Source organism: Haliotis cracherodii, unplaced genomic scaffold, assembly GCF_022045235.1.
Source record: "Haliotis cracherodii isolate W230 unplaced genomic scaffold, xgHalCrac1.p SCAF_5, whole genome shotgun sequence".
NCBI lineage: Eukaryota > Metazoa > Mollusca > Gastropoda > Lepetellida > Haliotidae > Haliotis > Haliotis cracherodii.
The window spans coordinates 29,993,716-30,018,207 of NW_027266308.1; the positions used below are offsets into that span (position 1 = coordinate 29,993,716).

Here is a 24,492-nt window from a genome sequence, read left to right on the forward strand (position 1 = left end):
GCAGGGAGAGCGGTGCAGGAAGTGATGACGTAAAGCTCACACAGCGGTGACGTCTTCATTTTCAGTGAAGGGTCGTGTTACTACTACAATATCCTTCTGACCTAATACCTTAACATGGAACATGCCCTCTCGCCGTTTACACATCTCCTCCTTGGCAACCTTCGCTATACGGCAACTCAGGGCGCTGGAGATAAGGCACACTAGACACTCGGACCCCGCCGTTGCCAGGGCAACGAAGATGAGAATGTCCTTGTTCTCTTTCTGGAAGGTGTGTCCGTCCGTCGTGTGGTTGACCAGGCCGAGTCTCAGCAGCTGGATGCTGACCACAGCCGTTACTAGGGAAACCACCGAGAAGGCAGTGAAGCACATTATCTGGAACAGATGGCAAAGGTATTTCACAGGGATACAGTTTGCATTTTGATTAACGCAAATATTCGAGTCTGGACCATACAATCCAGTGATTTACATCATGGTCATCGATCTGCGCAAATGGTATGCGATGACATGCATGAACCAAGTCAGATCCCGAATGCTGAAGTCCAATTATAACTCGGATCTTCACAGAGCCACCCTGATACAGGATACATACATGGTACAATGTTGAAGATATGTGTATAAAGGGTGGCCTATTAAACACAGGTTCATGGTAGAGAATATAAAGTTGTTCATTGTTACAGAGCAAAGAGTGTTGTCCCGGTACACAACACTGGACGATATCACGAAACAGAAAATATAGTGATGTATCTTTCTAAACAGTGAGTGATGTCATGTTATAGAATATAAGGAGGTATCATGTTGGTGATATCATGGTGTATAACACAGGGTGATGTCATGTCAAGACCTAGGGGATGTCATGGAATGGAACCGTGGATGATGTCATGATATAAAACAACATGTTATTATAAAACATGGAACAGGGAAGTGGGTGATGTCATGGAACGGAGCAGTGGGGTATGTCATGGAACAGAGCAGTGGGAGATGTCATGGAACAGAGCAGTGGGTGATGTCATGGAACAGAGCAGTGGGAGATGTCATGGAACAGAGCGGTGGGAGATGTCATGAAACTGAGCACTGGCTGATGTAATGGAACAGAGCTGTTGGTGATGTAATGGAACAGAGCACTAGGTGATGTCATGGAACAGAGCACTAGGTGACGTCATGGAACAGAGCAGTGGGTGATGTCATGGAACGGAGCAGTGGGAGATTTCATGGAACAGAGCACTAGGTGAATTCATGGAACAGAGCAGTGGGTGATGTCATGGAACGGAGCAGTGGGTGATGTCATGGAACGGAGCAGTGGGTGATGTCATGGAACAGAGCAGTGGGTGATGTCATGGAACAGAGTAGTAGAATATGTCATGGAACAGGACAGTAGGAGACGTCATGGAAGCGAGCAGTGTTTGACGTCATGGAACAGAGCGGTGGGAGAGGTCATGAAACAGAGCACTGGCTGATGTAATGGAACAGAGCTGTTGGTGATGTAATGGAACAGAGCAGTTGGTGACGACATGGAACAGAGCACTAGGTGATGTCATGGAACAGAGCACTAGGTGATGTCATGGAACAGAGCACTAGGTGACGTCATGGAACAGATCAGTGGGATATGTTATGGAACAGAGCACAAGGTGACGTCATGGAACAGAGCACTAGGTGACGTCATGGAACAGAGCACTAGGTGATGTCATGGAACAGAGCAGTGGGTGCTGTCATGGAACAGAGCAGTGGGTGATGTCATGGAATGGAGCAGTGGGAGATGTCATGGAACAGAGCCGTGGGTGATGTCATGGAACAGAGCAGTGGGTGATGTCATGGAACAGAGCAGTGGGTGATGTCATGGAACAGAGCAGTGGGTGCTGTCATGGAACGGAGCAGTGGGTGATGTCATGGAATGGAGCAGTGGGAGATGTCATGGAACAGAGCCGTGGGTGATGTCATGGAAGGAAGCAGTGGATGATGTCATGGAACAGAGTAGTGGGTAATGTCATGGAACGGAGCAGTTGGTGATTTATAGAACAGATCAGTAGGTGATTTCATAGAACGGAGCAGTGGGTGACGTCATGAAACAGAGCAGTGGGTGGCGTCATGTTTCAGGAGAGTGTGAATGACAACATTGTACATATACATAACGGCTGGCGAAGCCAAATTAATAGCTTGAATGGGGACAGCTGGTTCATGTCAAATATGTAAAGTATATAACGTGACTACAGAACAAACGATACTGGGCATGCGGGCAGCAACGCGATGAGGTTTTGCTAGCGCGTCCCGTCAGACGGCCGTTGAAGCGGTCACGTTGTTGCCTCGTGGTCGGTCTGGAGCAATACCACTGACAGATCCTAATGGACAGCGCTTCTTTTAGAACCCACGGTGAACACATAGAAAGAGCAAGCTGATGACATTAGCTTTTCAAAATGAGCTGTAAAGAGGTTTCAAATCTGGTTTTCCCGGAACACAAATCACTTGATGACGATCTTTGGAACGTCTCCAACGGACCATGTCGCCGCGGAAGAGGATTAACATGTCCACAGCGCCTGCTACCGCACCGCGTGATCGACAATCTGCCATTCTGTTATCCGTGTTAACAAAACCGAATAAGGTTATAAAACTTAATTAGGAAATCTTCACGAAATTCTGCACAATTAATTATCGCCACCAGATCGGACTGCAGAGGGAGTAATCACGACCATTGTAACGAATTCACGGGAATTCCGACTATTTCACCGCTGCCACCAAAATAAATCCATAATTTTCGACTCCGCTTGTTTGCCTGCCGTGGCTACATCCCCCAACCCATTCTAATTTTATGGTGGTTCTGTCATTTGGTTTGATAAATTCGATTTATTTCCGTCATTTTATGAAAATTCTACAGCAGAAAATTGCCATCTTCTTCACATTATTTCTAGTGTTTTGCCCCTTTCAATGTGGCAGACTTGATTTATTGCCTATCAGTTCCTTTATAGTGGCAAACTTTGGAGGACTGTCTACGTAAATCAAATTCTTTCCACCGTAAAGTTAGTATCAGTTTGGTGTGTTGCTGTTGAGAAGTGCACCCTACAATAATGCTTATCAACATCAGCATTAATCCCTTGATACACTGTCAGTATTTCAACCTTATTTTCCAATTCAGCACGTTGTTATAATGGACAGGGTAAACCTGCAGTTCAGTATGCATTGTGGATGTGACCCAAGCAGACACGACTAACAAGCGAATTTACGCCACAGATTGAAGAGGAATTATTTGGAAGAGCGACAGAATTCTTCCCGTTTCGTAGGCTAAATAAGACAGTCAGTGCTCTGAGCAAACCACTGGTAACCTTGTCAGCGCTCGCAGCTTCATCCGCCAACGACATTTTCCAAAGGGATGAGCTTGTTCCTTTAATCATTAGTGTACGTACGCGAGTAACCTCATTAGGTTCGAGATGTTACTAAGATAGACTTCTTTGACGTAGGGACGAGATGAAGATAGATGAAAGCTAACACTGTACGATAGAAGAAGAATATCGTGTCTCCTTCATATATATTTTCTTCATGGGGAATATTTGTTGAATAAGGATATTTTTAACGTGGGAAATGCCCATTACGTTACACACGTTATTTTCAGTTAAAGAGACAGGATGAAAAGGGAGAGTGGTATGACGTCACGCTGACGAGAAACATCACGTTCCTGCATGTGTACTTACCACGTAAGATGACTTCTTTCGTGCGCACAGGACCCCCAGTGTGCCAGTAATGATAAACTGAAATAATGACAAAACAGATTATTTACTAATTCTCTAAATAAATACTAATAGTCAACGGAATACACGTTTTAAAAACGTGACATGGCGTCACTGACGTAATGCGTTAGGAGATAGGTAAACGTCTTTGAAATGGAAGCTAGGATGCAAATTTGTTGTATTATCTTCGAATCGAAGCAAATGTAGCAAGTTCTCGGTATCGTGACATCAAAGAGGGCACAGCATGGCTTAAAGCCAACCTTCGGTATCAGAACGGGAGGTGTCACGTCCAGGCGACCCTCCATCATGTCAGGGATACCCTAAATAAAGCTTAGTTCAGAGGAATCTGCCACTGACATCAAATACAAACGTATTGTGCTATCTTGGTATTGGATAAGGTTCGCATCAAAATTTTCACACAAAATTGTAAAATTCCTTCGATTTCATGAATTAAACTATTACTGCACTGCACTGCACTGCACTTAACTCCACTCCACTCGTCTAAGTAACACTACAATACTACACCGCATCACAGCACACCGCACCGTATCGGAGAGCATAGCACAGTGCAGCACAGCACAGAACAGCACAGCACAGCAAACACAACACAACATAACACAGCAACCAACGCAAAACTGCATAGCACTTAACTGCACTGCACTACGCTAAACTACATTGCAGATACTACAGCACATGCTGCTTTTACAACAATGAAGGAAAAAAAGAGAGCAACGTTTTGCAATTACCATGAAACGTGTTGCGTAATCACTAATCACCGAGTCAGGCATCAATAATAGCTACTATAATGACTGATTTTTAATCAGAAAGCCTCCACTCAAGCAACGCCCGGATATTAAATCCCCGAAGAACTAAACGCAAACAAACCGACCTTTGCTGAGGTGAAGGGCGTTTTAGAAACGAATGTCAGGCTGACCCCCGCTGACCAACTTTCACGTTGATTGTCATTTGGCGAAATTACAATTTACATATTATTTTTTAAGGTAGAACAAAGTGCTTTTAACAGACATGTGCATGCATGTGTGTGTGTGTGTGTGTGTGTGTGTGTGTGTGTGTGTGTGTGTGTGTGTGTGTGTGTGATTTGCTTCTTCTCTAAAACTGTCTAAGACTAATGCCGTTGTTTTTATTGTTTTAGCACACAGAGATACCATGACGCAGTTTTACATGGCTACCCCACTCAGACACAGTATGCCGACCAGTCCTTGTTTCATACCCTTCATGACGATCGCCAGACAGGGTAACAACAAGTTCATCTTTTAGCGTCTTTTGGTCTGACGCGGCGGTGATCGACCCACTGACCTTCCGCTCTCCGGCAGACGCTTTAACACTAGGCCACGGAGGCCTTCGAAATAGATTTAGGACACATTATGTGTTGAGCCTGGTTAAATAGAGAAACCTTAGTAAGTTACTAAATTGTACCATCTTGGCATATTTGGGAAATGACGTTTCTATCAAGAGTGTTCCTTTATAATCATATAAGTAACTTCGTGTCGGGGTCCATTTGGAATTATAGCACCACTAGAGGCACATGATCATGGCACAGGTTCGCATATTTGTTAGTCTGAAAATTAAATTAAATTCAAACGCAGTATAATGGTATACAAACCCAATACAATATACGGAAATAACGTATATAAATGTATCCTCGAAAATCCTGCGTATTGTATCTCCATTCCATTGCTTCGTGTCGGAAGTGACGTCACCATCTCAATCTCTCAGCACAGAATATCTTTCGCTCAAGGGTGTAATTTGATTGGACGGCTATATTTAGCCTCATGTAATTTTGAATTAGTCTCCAAATAAATAATTGTTTCGAATAGGTCCAGGGTATTTATCATAACAGAATGGGGATAAAATAACCAGGATAATCGAAGATGATCTTAAGATTGAGTTTCCAGTCAACAGTGAAATAACCAAGACTTCATCAATATTAAGTACTTTTCTGGTTAGCGTAAACGAATTCTCTACAAGCCTTATCAATGTAACTTTAAAAAGAAGTCATGGCATTTTGGTCAATGATTTACTGATTTGGTGGCAGTCATGTCCGTGGGGTCCAATTATTTCTTCTTTGAATAAGCTAGGGATTGATTTCAGCTCACCGAAACAGGATGCTTTTCATCTAAAATAGTTTGAAGGTTCGGAAAATGACAGAATATAGACTAAAGTATATTGAGGTAAAAGTTAGTTTCTATCAAGTAATTGTCACAAAACTGACAAAATGAAATAAAGAATAGAACGACGAGTCAATAGAGACAAATGTGAGGACTGAAGACAGTTGGTTTAACATTAGAAAATAATAAGGTTTCTTTTGAGGGTATCCTAAGAAACCTGTAAGTGTATCCAATCCTTACCGACAAGTTATTGATTGAGAGAAAAAAAATGAAAAGAATTTATATAGTAGCAATATTTAAAGATTTTCTTTCGGATTAAGATGAAGTATGCTTACATAAAAAATAATTAAGGTAGATGATCTAAAATAAAAAAGAAACACCCAACATGCGCATTTGTAAGCCTGCTATGTCATATATACTATGTGCATACTGAGTACGAACTTATGAAATTGTTTTGCAACCAATGTCTCTGATCTGTTAAAATGTATGACTTTGTCTGAAGAGATAAAACCGTCTTGTTCTTCGTGCCCTTTTGATCAAAGAAATATTATGGTTCTCCATCATCAGTTGTTTGCTCACATGCCTGACACTAGCATTTCCAGCTAACGATGGCGGACAACACAATATTACCGGCAGATATTAATAATTTGCCCACATTTCACGACCGGGTTTAGGATATTGACAAGCTCTCAGCCGGATGATTGTAAATCATGAACATTACATGCCGTAATATCGGCGGCTCCCACTGAATAAACATACTTCAGACTCGTTATCGACTCAATACCAAAACGAGGCAGTGTCAGCTTTTCACCTTGTCTTACCCTCATCATCGCGAAGAGTCGACTTAATTAAGTGAGTTTCGGCCAGCAGCGCTCCAGATGAGACGTATACGTGACATTAACCACGTAGGTGACGTCAGCCAGTAAGAAGCCCAGGACTCTTAGGGCAATCCTGATTGGATGAACAAAGGTGAAGGTCACTTAGGATGAATCTTGATGTGTGGTGTTAAGGGATGGGGTAGAGGTGTTAAATTCACGCCAGAACTGTAATGAGGGGCTAATTTCGGGATGACTTGACGCGTCATATAGACGATGGATCCCAATTGTTGCTCTAAGTAATGAAAAATTCACTCATCAGTGAGAATTGCAAAAATTGCAAGAATTGCTGTTTAGTTTCATCTTTGCCATTTATGTGCTCTTTAAAATACAATTCTACACTTTATTATTCTTTTAGCACTTTCGAAGAAGACGCTAATTAGATACTTATCAATTCTCCATGCATGGTATTCCAGAACTTTCAAGGTAAATGCTAGTTCTCTACAAATTAAAAAAACAAACTATGTTTAGTTTTGAACTTGTTGTCTTAAGAATACTCTCTAGTCATTATAAGTAACTTGAATTGAACGTTTTAATGTAGGATTACGACCGTTGTTGAAAGCCCGAAGTGGTGAAGGTCTCTAACGTTTACCACTTTGGTGAAAGTCACGAGCACGGGTATGGTGCTGACATACCTAGAAACATAATCGGGGATTCGAACCCACAATCATAGGTTTCGGGCGTGCCCAACGGACTCCCCTAACCAGACCAACTAGATCCGTTTACTTGCCCCGTACGACATGCATAGAGTTTAATAAGAGGTGTGTGTAATATAAGATTGAAAAAATGTGAGATTGAATATGTGTACGTTTAAGATAACTGAGGAAACGTTTCAGCTGGGATAGTATTTATAAGTTTGCAGTGGTGTCGAGGAAAAAGCATTTGACGTTTGATTAATAAGTGACTATCAGCAAAAACGAATTGATATATTAAATCATATGCTAACTGTAACAAAGCAAAACATATTCAAATCAAACTTTTCCGACTCCATACCAAATGTACCACATATCAAACAAGAAATAACCGATTCATATTACATCGACAGAAATATATCATTTTCACAATGTAAATACACACAGTTCATGACATTTTGGTCTCTCTGTCACCACCTATTCGTTTAAAACCACAAACTTGCACAATCCAACAATATGCCACTGAATAGTTTTTCTTTGTTATCATCTATAGATATACTTTGTAACTTGTATGTATTTAAGATTGCATGTGAACTATATTCTGTAAACATATTTTTTGTGTTCTCCAAAATCTTTTTTAGAAAAATAAATAAATAAGTGCATTCTAGTGCAATACTCGTGTCAACTTTCATGCCGTCACGGCTTTGTATGTAAATGTATACCAATAGCACACACCGTTCCCTAACATGACAACATTGAATGTATTCCGCGTTGCAGCCTTTTCAAATAGACTGGTTCCTGGAACTATTTGCCCTGCGTTACATTTAGTCGTATTCGTTTTGAGAACTATCTGTACAGTGGAAGGCCAGTTTGGGATCCCATTTTTGTTTTTTCATCCTTCTTTTAGTTTAGTTTAGAACAATGCCATATTTTGATATACCAGTGAGACCACTAAGTGAGTGAGTTGGATTTAACGCCGCTTTTAACAGTATTCCAGTTATATCACAGCGTGTCAGCTTGTGGGAGGAAATCCCGAAGTGAAGCAGGTCTCAGACATTTACCACTTAGATAAAAAACCCGACCACGGGTATGGTGCTGACAAACCTAGAAACATAATCGGGGCAAACCGGGATTCGAACCCACAATCATAGGTTTCTGGCGCGCCCAAGGGACGCACCTCTGCACAGCGAATCACTGCGCCTTAGACGACTAGGCAAACCGTGCCCCCGATACTACTAAGTAAATTCAATCTGTAGTAAATAAGCCTTATTAACTACAGACTGAATATACGTTATTGTCTTGACACATGCGATCACCATTGTCATGGAGGATAAAGTAATTATTTCGCATCCGTATTACCAAAATAGCACATGATGCTCAATAGGACGCAGGTGGTAGGCTTTGAAATCTCGGGTGAAATTAATTAGCTGTTTATTATGCCGACAGAGGAGGAACTCTGATTTGAACCAATAACCAGTGGGTCGACACAACGATTTACAACGTGCTGCGATGGTACTTCTCTCATGGTGGTTTAGTTGACCCTGACAAACAAAGCATTATGTTGACAAACAAGTTAGTTCTGATGTTAACAAACAAGTTAGTTCTGATGTTAACAAACAAGTTAGTTCTGATGCTGACAAACACGGTAGTTCTGATGTTGACAAACAAGTTAGTTCTGATGTTGACAAACATGGTAGTTCTGAGGCTGACAAACAAGTTAGTTCTGATGTTAACAAAAAAGTTAGTTCTGATGTTAACAAACAAGTTAGTTCTGATGCTGACAAACAAGTTAGTTCTGATGCCGACAAACAAGTTAGTTCTGATGTTAACAAACAAGTTAGTTCTGATGCTGACAAACAAGTTAGTTCTGATGTTAACAAACAAGTTAGTTCTGATGTTAACAAACAAGTTAGTTCTGATGCTGACAAGCAAGTTAGTTCTGATGTTGACAAACACGGTAGTTCTGATGTTGACAAAAACGGTAGTTCTGATGGTGACAAACAAGTTAGTTCTGATGTTAACAAACAAGTTAGTTCTGATGTTAACAAACAAGTTAGTTCTGATGTTAACAAACAAGTTAGTTCTGATGCTGACAAACAAGTTAGTTCTGATGCTGAAAAACAAGTTAGTTCTGATGTTGACAAACACGGTACTTCTGATGCTGACAAACAAGTTAGTTCTGATGTTGACAAAAACGGTAGTTCTGATGTTGACAAACACGGTAGTTCTGTAGTTGACTAACAAGTTAGTTCTGATGTTGACAAACAAGTTAGTTCTGATGTTGACAAACAATTTAGTTCTGATGCTGACAAACAAGTTAGTTCTGATGCTGACAAACAAGTTAGTTCTGATGCTGAAAAACACATTTATTCTGATGCTGGGAGTCAAGTTAGTTTTGCTGCTGATAAACGTGTTACTTCTGATGCTGGAAAAAACCCAGTTCTGATACATGCGAACAAAAAGGTTCTGATACTAACAAATACGTTCAGATGAAAAGAACACTAAAAGTAAATCTTCAGATCATTTTATTTGCTAAGCAGATTTTCCATAATCAAATAACTCACGGTGAAACGTTTTCCCTACTACATATATTTAAGGGACAACATTTATTATCTCCTATTAAATGGGCAACTGAAAAATGGCCATTGTCTGCGATAATAACGGGATTAACTTTGCACGAGCAACCTGAAATTTCACAGTGACGGAGAGTTCTCCCTGTTTTATAACATCAGATATACACTGTCAGAGTCAGTGTCAACTGTCTTCACAAGAATCACGCTCTCATTAATCCCCTGTCTCGAGACGACTGAAAGATGTTCTTTGAGAGCCAGCACAGTGTATGAAATTCAATATACACCGCTATAGAACAGGCGGTATTGATATTCGGCCGTCTGAGTGATTGCCTGTGCATACTGCCTCTCACACTGACATACTGTTCGGCGTAGTAATATCATCCCCGAGTAGAAAGTGGCCACTTCACTCAGAGCTTTACATGTTCCTACGCTGTTCAATTTAAGCCAAGTATTTGAAGCCAGTCGCCATGACGAAAGGTCGACAAATGACGTTGATTTATAGCAGCAAGGAGCCATGACCTGACCTTGACACTGCAGTCTTGACCGCTCGTGTTATTTCGCGATGCACTTTAAGGAATGATCATAGATAATTATCTGCTTTAACAATGATGCAGGGAACTTGGACGTGGTTGATTCGATTTATACACGAGATGGTACACACTGTGAAAGGATGTTTTCTTCACCGCATCCCCTCCCCAGCAATATACAACTTGACGCAAACTATTCCACGATGACACTTTACGGGCTTCAGCAACCCATGCTTGTTGTAACAGGGGATTAGCGGGATCGGATGGTAAGATTTACTGACTTGGTTGATGAATGTCATCGTATCCCAACTGTGTAGATCGATGCTCACAATGTCCACCACTTGATTGTCTGGTCAAGAAACCCGATTATTCACAGCCGTCATATATCAGGACAATTGTTGAGTGCGACGTTCAACAACAAACAAACAAAACGTTTCTGATGGTCATAAATTGACTCATGACAAACAAGACAATACAAATGTTCGTGATCTACATTTTTCTGAAACCAGTGCTCAATATTTTACTGAAAATATACTCGACACAGTTCTTTGCATAATAAAAAGAAATGTCTGCTAAACGCAGAATCCGCTGGACGCTTCCGACTATATCATGGGCATGTGTTTATGAATCACTATCACAACAAGTTTCTTGCCCAACCGGTGGCACGCGTCACAAACACATACAAAGGCAAGGCAAGTCATCTAAACACATAGCACCAGTAGAAATGGGGAATTGCATCAGGCATCGTCCTTGTCACTGATCAAATTTGGACATATCCTGATCATGTCTGCATAAAATATTTTGACCAGAAGTAACATCAGGGTGTCAATTACCCTAATCACCTGGGATTTTATCATTAAAAAAAAGAGAAAGAAACTGAACCCCGAAAAATTCTGAAGAAAATATTTATGCTACAGACTTTTAAAAAAAGAAACATATTGTTGCAAGAAGTTTTAAATAATATTCTATCTCGTTTTGTAGCTGTAGCTGAACAACATCTACAGTCTGTAATCTCGAAGCAAAATCTCAGGCTCCTACCCCGCCTCCCACCTCGCCCCGCCCCGAAACCGCAGACTAAGTCTTGACACCAGGTGTCCTGGAGACAAAGGGTTCGGCACACTATCATCTATTAGTAGACTACTCTGACGCACACCGGGTTTATATCCGCCTTCAGACAAGCAGTTACATTTTGACATTTCGTTTGATCTCTACATTTCTAAAACATATTCCAGCATATTCTTTACCAACAATCACTGTGTGATCTTTGACGGCGTTCTGACAGCGCGTCACATAATGATGACGTCAGCACATCACCAGACACTTTGTTGTTACCGTTTGATCCGGATAACAGATCCACCATCGGTCTTTGCTTTTGAAGTTCCATATTAAAAATGACATCGGTTGATATATGCATATCCTGCTCTCTGGAACTGGGCGAACGTGACCTTTGCGAATAACATTTCAGAAGGCCACTCTTTGTCATCTTAGACATTGACGTTTTCTTCTACACACTTTTTTATTTGTACTTCCGAGCAGGTATCCTAGGCCGACAACAGTCTGCACACGATATTGTTACTTTCATGTAGATGTCATTTCATGAATCAACGAGGCGGTAATAATACGCTCACGTGTTCTGTTTAATGGCAATGGATTTCAAAGTTTGAAAGACAGTCATGAGTCCCCTTTCGTAAGCGGTCTTCTTTAAGAATCCTATTTCAAGCTCTTCCAATAATCCTTTAAAACGCCAGACTTCATAAAATATATTTATGCATTACAAAGTGCAAGATTGGTTCTGCCTTATATTGGCGAGGCCACCTCATGAACTACACATGCTGGGACCTACACTCTCGTAAGAATCCAAACTGATGGGTTTTTTTGTATTTTATATTCAGGATGTGGTTACTTTTATTAAAATCCTATACACATGAACCCTTAACAGGAATAATTGCGGTTATTCCGTATGCTGTAATGTCTTTTTGACATTTATTCCTGACATGGTGTCGCCGACTTCATTCCTCAAAATAACTGAGAGCTTGGGTTATTTGGTCGCCAAAATTCACAGTAGACAGTTGCGTCCCTTAGTTGTGCCAGGATCTGCCGGTAATATCAGATTCGACTTGATTATGGGCTTTCATTCCATATTAAAGTGGCCCCCGTGGGAATTCCGGGTTAGAACTGGTCCTGACGGTTTGGATCGATGCTCACAATATCAATCAGTAGATTGTCTGGTCCAGTTTGGATAATTTGCAGAATGCTTATGCTTAAAAACAGACTACAGACCAACAGTGACTGACCCTATGAGTGAGCAACATATGCATGTTCAGACAATATTTCCTTTTCTGGGCGATTGAATGGCAGGAATCAAATGTACGTACGATTTGAAAGTATTGCTTAAAGCCTACAATGCACAACGACTCGGAATGGAATCCAACAAAATCAATCTTAATGTCTCTTCGAAATATTCTAGGCATCTGCATACCAAATTAAATAATAGTCTAATTGCATATAATTCACATTTGATTATGCCAGCGCAATGCGATTCTAGTAAAATTCAAATTAAGCAGTAACGAAGAGCCATAATACGAATCCGTTTTCAAACTAGCCTTGCGCTGTGAGCAACGTATATGGCGCTCTTGCATTACTGTCGTGTTTCATTCTCTGAAAACGTTTTGCGTGAGAGATTATATATAGATTATACCCTTTAAATATTAAGTGTCTTTGAAGAAAAGATTCAATATGAATCAAACCGCCATCTTGATTCCAGAAACAGGAAAAGCCGAACCTGAATAGCCTTGCCTTGGGGGTCGTCGAGCCAAGCAAACTTCAGAAAGGGTCCAGTGAACAAAATAAATATTTGCGTCAAATGATATAATCTATTCGAGCTAAGTAAGGCAGTTTGAATCATGATTCGCTTCAGGAGGTTAAAGGTTAGAATAAGCCGGGTGATCAATAAGCCTTGGAAAAGCGGCTGATACTTTTTTGGATGAAAAAATCTATGAGAAATATAAAGCAGGATAACGAGAGATACACAGAATCGATATACTCATCCAGAAAACCCGGCAGCCATAACGACTGGGGTAATTAATCTATTTTTTGGGTGTAGATTGATACGGCGAAACCGACTTAAATAAAACACAATATGGCTCGACAAGTTTACGCAGTGGTATTGTAAAACAGCGTGTAGTCAGCTAATACCGAGACATGGTTTGATCGGAAATTTAACCGTTTACGTTACACTCGAGGTTAGTAATAGTCGGCACACATTGGTCTAAGCGCTTGCACATTCATGGCTATTGTGAGGGATGAGTTACTGCTATTTGATTTAATTAGTGCATTGTGAGAGCATTTTATGTACACTCTAACGTTTTATTGAATTGCAACAAACATGTTTATGACCACAGGTAATGGAGGCATATTGGTTTTATGAGATATGTGTTTGGTTTTCTATCGGAATAGAGACGTCAAAACCTGTCTGAAGAGGATGCAGAATAATTTTATAATGACCAAATCATTCTTTACTTACTTGACACTTATGGCACTGTGTAGTGAATGAGTGAACACACTAATGTTTTACGCTGCCTTTAGTTTTATTCAAGCATTGTCTCGGAAACAGGCTCCATTGTAGCCTTGTGGTTTAATCGAGTGAGAGTAAGTGAGTAAGTTTGGTTTTACGCCACTTTTAGCAATATTTCAGATATTTCACCAGAAATGGGCTTCACACATTGTACCCATGTCGGGAATCGAACCCGGGTCTTCGGCGTGACGAGCAAACACTTTAACCACTTAGCTACCCGACCGTCCCAGGTTTAATCGAGCCTCTGGTGACGAGCGAACACATTAACGACTAGGCTATCGCACCGCCCCTGAAAGTGTAGAGCGCCAGTTTTCAGATGTTGAGATATATTTTACCCTATCGTGTGTTTGTTATTATGTGGGGTTTTTTTTATCATTCACATCAATACATCCCATTCTTTTCTTTTCGCGAACACCTGATGTCATCAGTTATTTTCAGTGATCTATTCATTTAATTTTTACCGCTGTTTTGCCTTTTACGCACAATGGAATCAGTTTCAGCAGAAAATCGAGACTGGTTATTATCTAGCGTTGACGTTTTAGGTTCAAAAGAGTGTACCCTTTCAACGCCATGTTTGCTTTAGACGAAAGATTGTGATTTTGTCTCTTACTGACGTCATAATATGAAAGGAGAAATTTTCTCCCAAGACTTACAAACTTGGGTGTTAAAATAGATCCATCAGCTGCTATTGTCACAGAGATGAGCCTCTAGCGGTGGTTACTTAAGAGAGAACGACTCTGCATTGTACAGAAAATACGAAACTGTGCTCAAGGCAACAATCTGACAAGTTTTATGTAATTTCCGGAGCTGTCAATGTGAATACCAACCAACCGAAAATAAAACAGGATTGCAGGGAGAAAATCTTACGGGGAAATTTGAATAGAATCAGTTCTTTGAGCACAACGGGGAAAAAACACGATGTAATTCGCTTCCTGTCGAGTTCATATAGAATTTTAAAGCCATTGTCGATCGCAATGCAAGATCTGTAAATTGGAAGAACTTTTCTAGTCGTAATAAAGTGTTAAAGTTTACACCTAATTTAAAACTATTGCGCCGAAGGGGATGCATGACATTTCAAAAGAGAATTATTTTGTAGAAATAAGATCACAAGGTTGTTGGTAACTGTTATACTTTTTGCCTTGAAGAAATTTTAAAAGGACGCATGTGCATTCACTAAAACACTCAACTGCAATTTCTTGAAGCTAAAAAAGTAAGGAAAGTTGGATATCCACTTTTATTACTTATAGTAAATAGTCTCGCTTAAGGTTATTCGAAACGTACCTTAATTAGGTATTTACGGCTAAATTTTCCTTCACATATTTTTTTCTTTTCTCAGAGGTCCTTGGTTATGGATATTTTGATTATCCGCCAATTCCGCGGTTGCCCCACGGGAATCGCTGAATACGACAGTTAACGGCCTATGATAGGCAATCTGATCGTAAATCACAGCAACATCCTTCCAGTTCGCAGATCTGAATTGGCTCAAAAAGTTTGGTGACTGGTAAAGGATTGAGGGTATAATGAACGATAATGACCACTAGTTGTGCACAGAATAGTATTTGTGTTAATGAGAAGTAGTTGTGGAGAGATTACAACGTCTGCTCAGGATATGAAGTGAGATGTTTTCGTCTCTGTCTAGCCCCGGGATAGTTCCACTCACTTTCGAATTCCACCAAACGTTTACCTGAATTTCTGACCGTTGTTGAAAACATTCAAACAGTGAATCAGTAAATTTTCCGAAGTTTGATCTTGTCTAACTTTGAGAGGGAATAAATAGCCAGCCATAAAGCTTTGCAGTTCATTTGAATTGTTCTGGAATATTGGCAACATTTGATGCATCTGATTACACATTAAAAGGTGAATCACTGGATGTGGAGAGTATAAAAGCTATCATCACATGGCACTGATAACCCCAAATTGAAATACACATGAAGAACATGTGACACATACTATTGGGCATACCCTATACTTCATACAAAGGGATACAAAGGGCAACGTGTGTCACAGACACTATATGGCCCAGCATCAGCGAAATTACTCTCATAGACCGACTGAAGCCTTGAAATATTTCTCTCACGCTGACCAACAGAAGCCTTGAAATATTTCTCTCACGCTGACCAACTGAAGCCATGAATATTTCTCTCACGCTGACCAACTGAAGCCATGAATATTTCTCTCACGCTGACCAACAGAAGCCATGAATATTTCTCTCACGCTGACCAACAGAAGCCATCAAATATTTCTCTCACGCTGACCAACTGAAGCCATGAATATTTCTCTCACGCTGACCAACAGAAGCCTTGAAATATTTCTCTCACGCTGACCAACAGAAGCCTTGAAATATTTCTCTCACGCTGACCAACTGAAGCCATGAAATATGTCTCTCACTGACCAACTGAAGCCATGAAATATTTCTCACACTGATCAACTGAAGCCTTGAAATATTTCTCTCACACTGACCAACAGAAGCCATCAAATATTTCTCTCACTCTGACCAACAGAAGCCATCAAATATTTCTCTCATGCTGACCAACTAAAGCCATGAATATTTCTCTCACGCTGACCAACAGAAGCCATGAAATATTTCTCTCAGACTGGCCAACTGCAGCAGTGAAATAGTTCTCTCACGCGGACCAACTGAATCACTGAAATATTGCACCCACATTGATCAACATTAGCCATGAAATATTTCTCTCACACTGATCAACTGAAGCCATGAAATATTTCTCTCACACTAACCAACTGAAGCCATGAAATATTTCTCTCACACTGGCCAACAGAAGCCATGAAATATTTATTTACTGCTGATCACCAGAAGCCATCAAATATTTCTCTCAAACTGATCAACAGAAGCCCTGAAAAAATATATAATGATGACCAACAGATGCCCTAAAATATTCCACTCACACTAACCAACAGGAGCCCTAAAATACTTCTCTCATACAGAACAGAAGCCCTAAAATATTTCTCTCACACAGACTAAAATATGCCCTCAAAAGGTTTCTCTAACCCCGACCAACAGAAGCTCCGGGACATTGCCCCTAAATCGACCAACATAAGCCTTGAAAGCGCTGTCTAACACTAAGACGGGGCCTGCAGTAATTGTTATATATACATGTATATTATAGAACACATACTTTTTGGCATACCCAATTCTTAATAGAAAAGTACATATGGTGTTGGCCCTATGTAACCCCAAGGATCTGCATTACTAATGGCGAGTGAACATTCGACAGAACCCCTGGGATATTTATCTAACACTGACCATCAGAAGCCCCGAAACAGCGCCCAACACCAAACATTAGAAGCCCTGAAATATTTCTCAAACACCAACAAACAGAAGCCCTGAGTATTTGGCGATTCATATACTGTTCACAGCTACAGCTGATTTGCCTTTTGCACCCAAAGTAATCTGTTTCGGTGGATAATTGAGACTGGTTGTTCTCTGAAGTTGACGTTTAAGCTCATATTTAACCCAGACTGCGAAGGCCGTGAAAAATGTCTCTTACACTAACAAACAGAAGTCTTGTTATATTTCTCTCGCACCGACCAACAGAAGCCCTGAATTATTTCTCTAAATCTGATCAATATATAAAATAATTTGAATACATGTATGGCGCAAACAGCGTCCGACATTGTCGCTGCAGTGCTCAAAGGAAGCCGTGAAACATTGTCAACGAAGTGCTGTTCTGTTAAACAAAATACATCGATGTATTCATTCCCAACGTCCTTGCTTGTAAATGTCACTACTTAACAAGAGAATCATCCCTTTCCCGCTTATAACCCTTACCCCTTCCTTGAAACCCTGGTAAAACCAAGCTGAACACTAATACTGATTGATGTATAGGCACAGTGAAGAACTCGTCGACAGTTGTCGGGATAACACTACCATGTCAACACCAGAGTGATGAAGTGTTTTCTTCATTTCTTCTTGTCTCATGCCAGCAGCCACACGCCCTATTAGACTTAACGTCAGTAATAGACTTTCGCTTATCTGCATCCCATGGACTGCGGTCGGGGTATGTCCTGAGTTGAACAAGGAACATTAGGATCGTAATGGGAACAGTTCGGGAAGGCTGATTTGATTCCAATCATTGAATTTAACCTTGGCGAATGTGGTGTAATTTTAAGTTGAATGAGGGAGTGCACGTGTACCTAAAGTCTGAAATGCACCACGAACGTGAAGGTATAGGAATATCCTCATAAAAGTCTTGATGTTTTAGTCATGTTATACGGGAAATATGTGGACAAAGATACAGTGATCGAATATTGCCAATTTTGTCCATTTTCAGCAGCAGAAAGTACTTAGTCTGATGCCTAGAGAAATATGCTGCCTGGTTGTGTACTTGGTTCAAAAGCAGCGTGTAAGCCTGTGAAACATTGAACATTCTCAGTGTTGGAGTGAGTGAGTGAGTTGGGTTTAACGCCGCTTTTAACAGTATCCCAGTTATATCACGGCGTGTCAGCTTAATGCCCGAAGTGATGCAGGTCTCAGATGTTTACCACTTCGGTGAAACCCACGAGCACGGGTATGGTGCTGACAAACCTAGAAACATAATCGCTAATCGGGGCGAAACCGGGATTCGAACCCACAATCAAAGGTTTCTGGCGTGCCAACTCTGCACAGCGAATCGCTAACAAACTCATGACTTATAACAACATTGAATAAGTGGCAATACGGCTTGGGCAATAAAAAAACAATGCTCTCAAAATTTATAAGATCGTATTGGATTAATGGGTTTTAAAAAAAATAAGGTAAATTTCAGAGATAAAAACAGGCTTCGTTTGGGAAGATATTTCCTTCCTTCCTGCTTCATGATAACCGGTGCTGACAGATCATGGTTTCATAATCTACTTCAAAGTTATATTTTTACTTTGTGTAGCGTTTTTGTCCATACTTTCGCGAGGCATTGTCTAAGTTTATGAATATAGCAGGATGCACTCAATGGTTCCGTCCTCCCGGCTCCGGGCAGGTTGGAAGAAGGACTCAATCATCTGGTATTGATTTGGGAGCCCACGTCATTATTATTTAAAATAACTTTGTAATAGAATTGATCCAAAGTTGCATGTTCCAAACAGGATTTTCCTTGACATCGCTCGTCTTTGTTGAAGGCCAAGTCCGTAGTGCACGCAACATTGTACTTCAATCAATTAAATATGAATCATAGTCATGTCTCCCACTCTTTCGGAACATTTACATTTATACTAAGCAAAAAAGAAACGCAACAAATAGTGTTGCCGATATCTCCAAAAATTAGTACCAAACTTGAATGGGTCATTTCTGCATGGAATGGGATTAATTTATGTGGAAAGGATGAAGTACTGCAGAAATGTGGTGAGAAGACGGAAAAAACGCAAAAATACAACCACGTGAGAGCCCGGCGCCGACACATACCAACGTGACATGCACGTGCAAAATTACTAGTTGTGCTATAAAAACGTTGTGTTTTTATTTGCATGCCATCACAAACTTACGGCGGAGAACAGCGAAAACATGCCACGACTGACGAAAGCCGAACGCAAAAACGCCATCGTCTGCAAACAGGAGAATCACTGAGGTGAAAGAACCACCACGGCCACCTCTACAACAACGACAATACCAGGATATCAGCCCAGTCAGTGAGGAACCGTCCACGCGCTGAAGGTTTCGAGGTTTCATTTTCACGGACCTGCATCATCGGCTGCGGCGTCAATTTTGTCAAGGTCACAGAGTTATGCCACAACCTCGAGTGAGACAAGTTTGGTTTAGTGACGAGTCACGTTTTATGCTTCGCCGGACAGATGGTAGATGTCGTGTTTACAGGCCTCGCGGGTAACGTAATGCACGAAACTGCAGACAGGAAGTGGACATAATTGGTTGTGGTAGTGTGATGATGAGGGCGTCTATCTCCTGCACTGGTAGGACAGACTTGGTGCAAGTTCTGGGGAATTTAACGGCACAACATTACAAGGATGAGATTCTTCGGCCACGCGTCCTTCCCATTATTAAACAAGCGAACGTCATTTTCCAGCACAACGCCCGACCTTACATAGCAAGACTGACAACAGCCTTTTTCTGGAATCACAACATTCAGGGTCTGCCATGGCCCTCCAGGTCTTCAGATTAAAACTCAATCGAACATTTATGGGATGCACTGGATCAACGACTGCGAACACGTCAGCAACAACCACAGAACCATCGACAAAAACCCTGCAGACAGAGTGGGTGAACATCCCCAGGCCTCAATTCGGGATCTGATTGCTTCCATGAGACGATGATGCCAGTCAGTTTTGGACTCTAATGGTGGTCATACAAGGTATTGAGAACAGATGACGTTCATCTAAAAAAATCTACTGTCCCATGTGTGCCATATGGAACCTGGGTCAATCACAATGACCTGTTCTAATTACTATAATTATTTGTATGATATGTAAAATATACAATCATGTAAAATCATTTTTGCACTTTCTTTGCAGAGTATATATTCACGTGAATGTCAATAATTACATTGAGATTATTTTAGAAAAGACACATATCATGAAATAAGTAAGCATTGGCGGACGTATAGAGCTAGGGTAATTTACAACATGCGGATGTTAAATACGAAGCTGCTTAAACGTTAAGAACCACCTAAGAGATACGATGATCCCAGTCTCTCAGCTCCCTGGGGAGTATGCCTCCTTTCCAGTACACATATTCTAGCAGTCTCATCTCCCTGGGGAGTATACCTCTACGCCAGTAAACATTTTCAAGCACTCTCATCTCCCTTGGGATTATACCTCGCTGTCAGTATAGGAACTGTAGCAATTTCGCTCAACTCCCTGGGGACTAAAGCTTCCTCTCAATAACATACTTTTGCATTCTCTCTCCATACATATTTTTTATTTCATCCACACAAACAAATTCACTTTCATATAATTGTTTTCGGCAAAGTCCTTGAAGAAATAAGTCAATTTCTTTTCAAGTCCCGATGCAGTGAAAAGCTTGATACGTTGATGACGGATTTTATCGAGCTCGTGATCTAAATAATACAAGAGAGGGTGCAGTTTCAAGTCTCCGCTTCATCAGTTGGACGAGCTACACCTCATCGCCTGATTCTCACTGCCCAGCTCTTAGACAGTTTCACATATTGATCACAAGTCTATAGTGGTGCACACACTTGTGTATTTCGAAATGACATTGAAGGCTGACACACCGTGGCCTCTAATGGGGTTAGAATCTTCAAATGTAATTTCATAGAATCTGGTATGAGACTTAAACATGCTGCCCATTATAAATTGCAATTGGTGGCGTTCATTCTCGACCAGGGCTAGTTATGAGGAAGGTCTAGGTCTCACCAGGGTTAGCGCAAGGAATGTGACCCCATAAACCGGAAACAGTGAGTGAGTGAATATGGTTTTGCGCCGTTTTTAGCAATATTCCAGCAATATCACTGCGGGGGACACCAGAAATGGGCTTCACTTATTGTACCCATACCCCTAATTACTTACGAACGAGACCGCGTCCTTGGTCTAGTGGTAGAGCGTCCGCCCGGAGAGCGGAAGGTCCGGGGTTCGAACCCCGACTGCGTCATACCAAAAGACGTTTAAAGATGGTACTTGTTGTTACCCTGTCTGGCGCTCGGCATTAAGGGGCTAAAACAAGGACCGGTCGGCTCGGAGTCAGTATACTGTGTCTGAGTGGGGTATTCATGTTAAACTGCGGCATGGTATCTCAGTGAGCTAGCACTATAAATCGGCATCATTCCGGACCAGTACAAGCAGCCACACAAACACACACACGTACATGCACGTCGCTATATAAGTGCAATAATCTTGGATGCGACCTTAAACCCCATTTCACCTCACTACATTCGTAAATACGAACGCGTTCACACATATTAGTACACGTATCGTACATGTTTTGGCCGCAAGCGTTAATCTTGTTGTGCGAACAAACTTTGAAACCAGTATATAGAAAAATGCTATCATGGCGCCGGGTAAATTTAATGTAAATTTGTAATAATAGTGTATAATCGGCACGCCAGGTACTAAAACATACACTGTAAAGTACCCGGGTATATAAAAGTGGGGCGGTAGGGTAGCCTGGCGGTTAAAGCGTTCGCCTGTCAGGACGATGGTCCATGTTCAATGCTCCTAATGGCTATGACGTGTAATGGCCGTTTTTGGTGTCTCCTGATGTGAGACAAAAAATATACTCTCACTCACTTGAAAGTGGTACCCGCTAAGACATTGACCTTTCAGCTGTTGCACAACAGAATATTGTATAAGCATAAATGGGTTTCGTTTTAGTACATTCGGTCTGCTTGTTCACAAAGACCTTTGTCCTGTGCCTTTGTCCTTGACCGTGGATAAAGCGTGATTATGTCTGCCAAACCCCCTGGGCCCCACAAGTAACGGCACGCGACAACACACACGCGATGCTGTACGTATTACTGTGTACAGAACACTGTGTTATTTCTTTCCACTTCTTATTATGCCAATGTACAGAAGAATCACAGATGAAGTGACAGTTTTCTAAAACTATCACACTCACAAATCATAATATCTCAAAGATGACGCTACAGGTCTCAGAAAAAGGGATTTACTACTGTGTCCAATCCCTAGCACTTTACATCGTGGTCTGTCATTCTCTAGCCTATTGGACTAAGCAAGGGGGCACAAGTCAATTGCCGGAGATGAATTTCTGTGAAACTGTTACTACAGGTAACGTTTCTTTTGTGATCTTAAGGATTAAATTCAACACTAGTGTCAGTAGTGTTGCAATAGATGTAACTTACATAGAACACAAAAGATACACAATAGGTATATCCCGTGCAACTTTCATGCTGGACAAAGGATATATGACATATCCAACTTTTGATTTCTTAATGTACAAAGGATATAAGGCAGATATATCCAGTGCAACTTTAAATTTCATGCTGAACAAAGGATGCGCGACAGACATATCCTGTGCAACTTTAAATTTCATGCTGAACAAAGGCTGCACGATAGATATATCCTTTTAAAAAGTTTTAAAAAATCTACTCACAAATCCCCCGCTCCAGATGGGCGATACACTGTGGGCAAGCCACACCTCTGCCTTGATGCTGGATATGACACCGACGACAACGCTAAGTAACCCGAAGAAGGCGTGGAAGCCGGAAACGATGTAGACGGCGGTTACTACCAGTCGGATCATCATGGAGAGGGAGTGGCGCAACAGGCGGGGCAACAGGTGGTGCTGTGGGTTGATGCTCAGGGGAACAATGAGCTGATGATTTCTTCTGCGTTTCTTCAGTTCTTGCCTCTGAACCTCAATTCTTCCAATTGCACTGTTTAAACGATTAATATAAGTCTGTTCTATAATGTTCTATAATTTAATGATTCCTTAGTCAGCGATGAAGAAACGTTGAAGCAGACAGGCGGACACGTTACCTGCCTTTCAATTGACACGCATTGGTTCCATGCAGAGAGCAAAGAAAGCCGTCTTCACGTTTTACATCGACGTCGCGGTAGTAGATGTGTTTAACAGTGACGTCTGCTCCTCGTCGTCTGCTGTAGGAAATGGCGGGAAAGAGAGGCAGTGGCAGGAACGAGATGCTGTGTAAATACTGCAAATACAGAGGCATTCCTTCAATATCGACCCCTCACATTTACCATTCAGAATCAGAGAAGCGTAAGATAGGACTGAAAGTATTTTGGACGATTTTGTTCGTCCACTTTGGTTCCAAAATCAAATTTAAGGCCATGGTAATACTTGAGATAGCGCTAGGAGTATTGGTAGATTTTCTTAACAACAAAAGTAGAAATTGCTCTGCTAGCGAAAGTGTTTTCTTTTGATGCGGGATAAATATTCTTCCCTCACGCACCAGCGAGATTCGATCCCTGTCGCACCAGGGCAAATGTGATTGTCTGTAAATGAAGTCGGCATTATCGACATCCTGGAACTCCAACTGAGTTGAATGGTTGGAAGTCAGGATTTAGTGGACGTTCAATAGAAGTTAATAACGGCATTGCGTGTGTCTCCTGCTGAATTTACCAGCATGCTCACCAGAACAACATAATAATTGCCTCAAAACATTTATTGATTTTTTTTTATGTAAAATAGCAATTGACAGAGATTGTAAAATTCAAAGGGATGGGAATCTGTAGTAAGGTGTATCAATATTATATCGATATCAGATCTGTATGTTGATAAGACAGTAAACAAACCTGCACGAGAATAGTTCGTCTATTAGAGTCGTCTGCTTCTGTTTCAAGGCCTCTGTCCTGCCGAGCGTGGTTGAGTGAGCAGTACCTGATGGCCAACGACGGAACTGTGACTGACAAGCGTCGAATGAAGCTTCCACGTTAATAGGACATTGCCTAAACAAGTCAGGGGTCACTCTCGCAACCAACTGGTATCACGGGAGGACGACCGTCCGCCATACTCCTTCTTCGATCCCGCGCATGCTCAGTCAGTCAATCGATCGATCGGATGCAAAGCTGGTCGGAGCGAGGAAGAGTTA

At 41.3% G+C, this 24,492-nt stretch overlaps 1 protein-coding gene across 1 annotated transcript; it reads right to left on the reverse strand.

The window, feature by feature from the left end:
- Nucleotides 1-35: 35 nt before the first annotated feature.
- Nucleotides 36-24,420, reverse strand: LOC139442631 (transmembrane protein 196-like). The gene is made up of 4 exons (XM_071223491.1): nucleotides 24,197-24,420; nucleotides 23,034-23,595; nucleotides 3,678-3,734; nucleotides 36-372 (listed from the first exon to the last, which is right to left on the reverse strand). Exons 2-4 carry the CDS (start codon nucleotides 23,184-23,186, stop codon nucleotides 37-39), a joined length of 546 nt encoding a protein of 181 aa, XP_071079592.1. The 5' UTR covers nucleotides 23,187-23,595; nucleotides 24,197-24,420; the 3' UTR covers nucleotide 36.
- Between the last annotated feature and the right edge of the window lie 72 nt (nucleotides 24,421-24,492).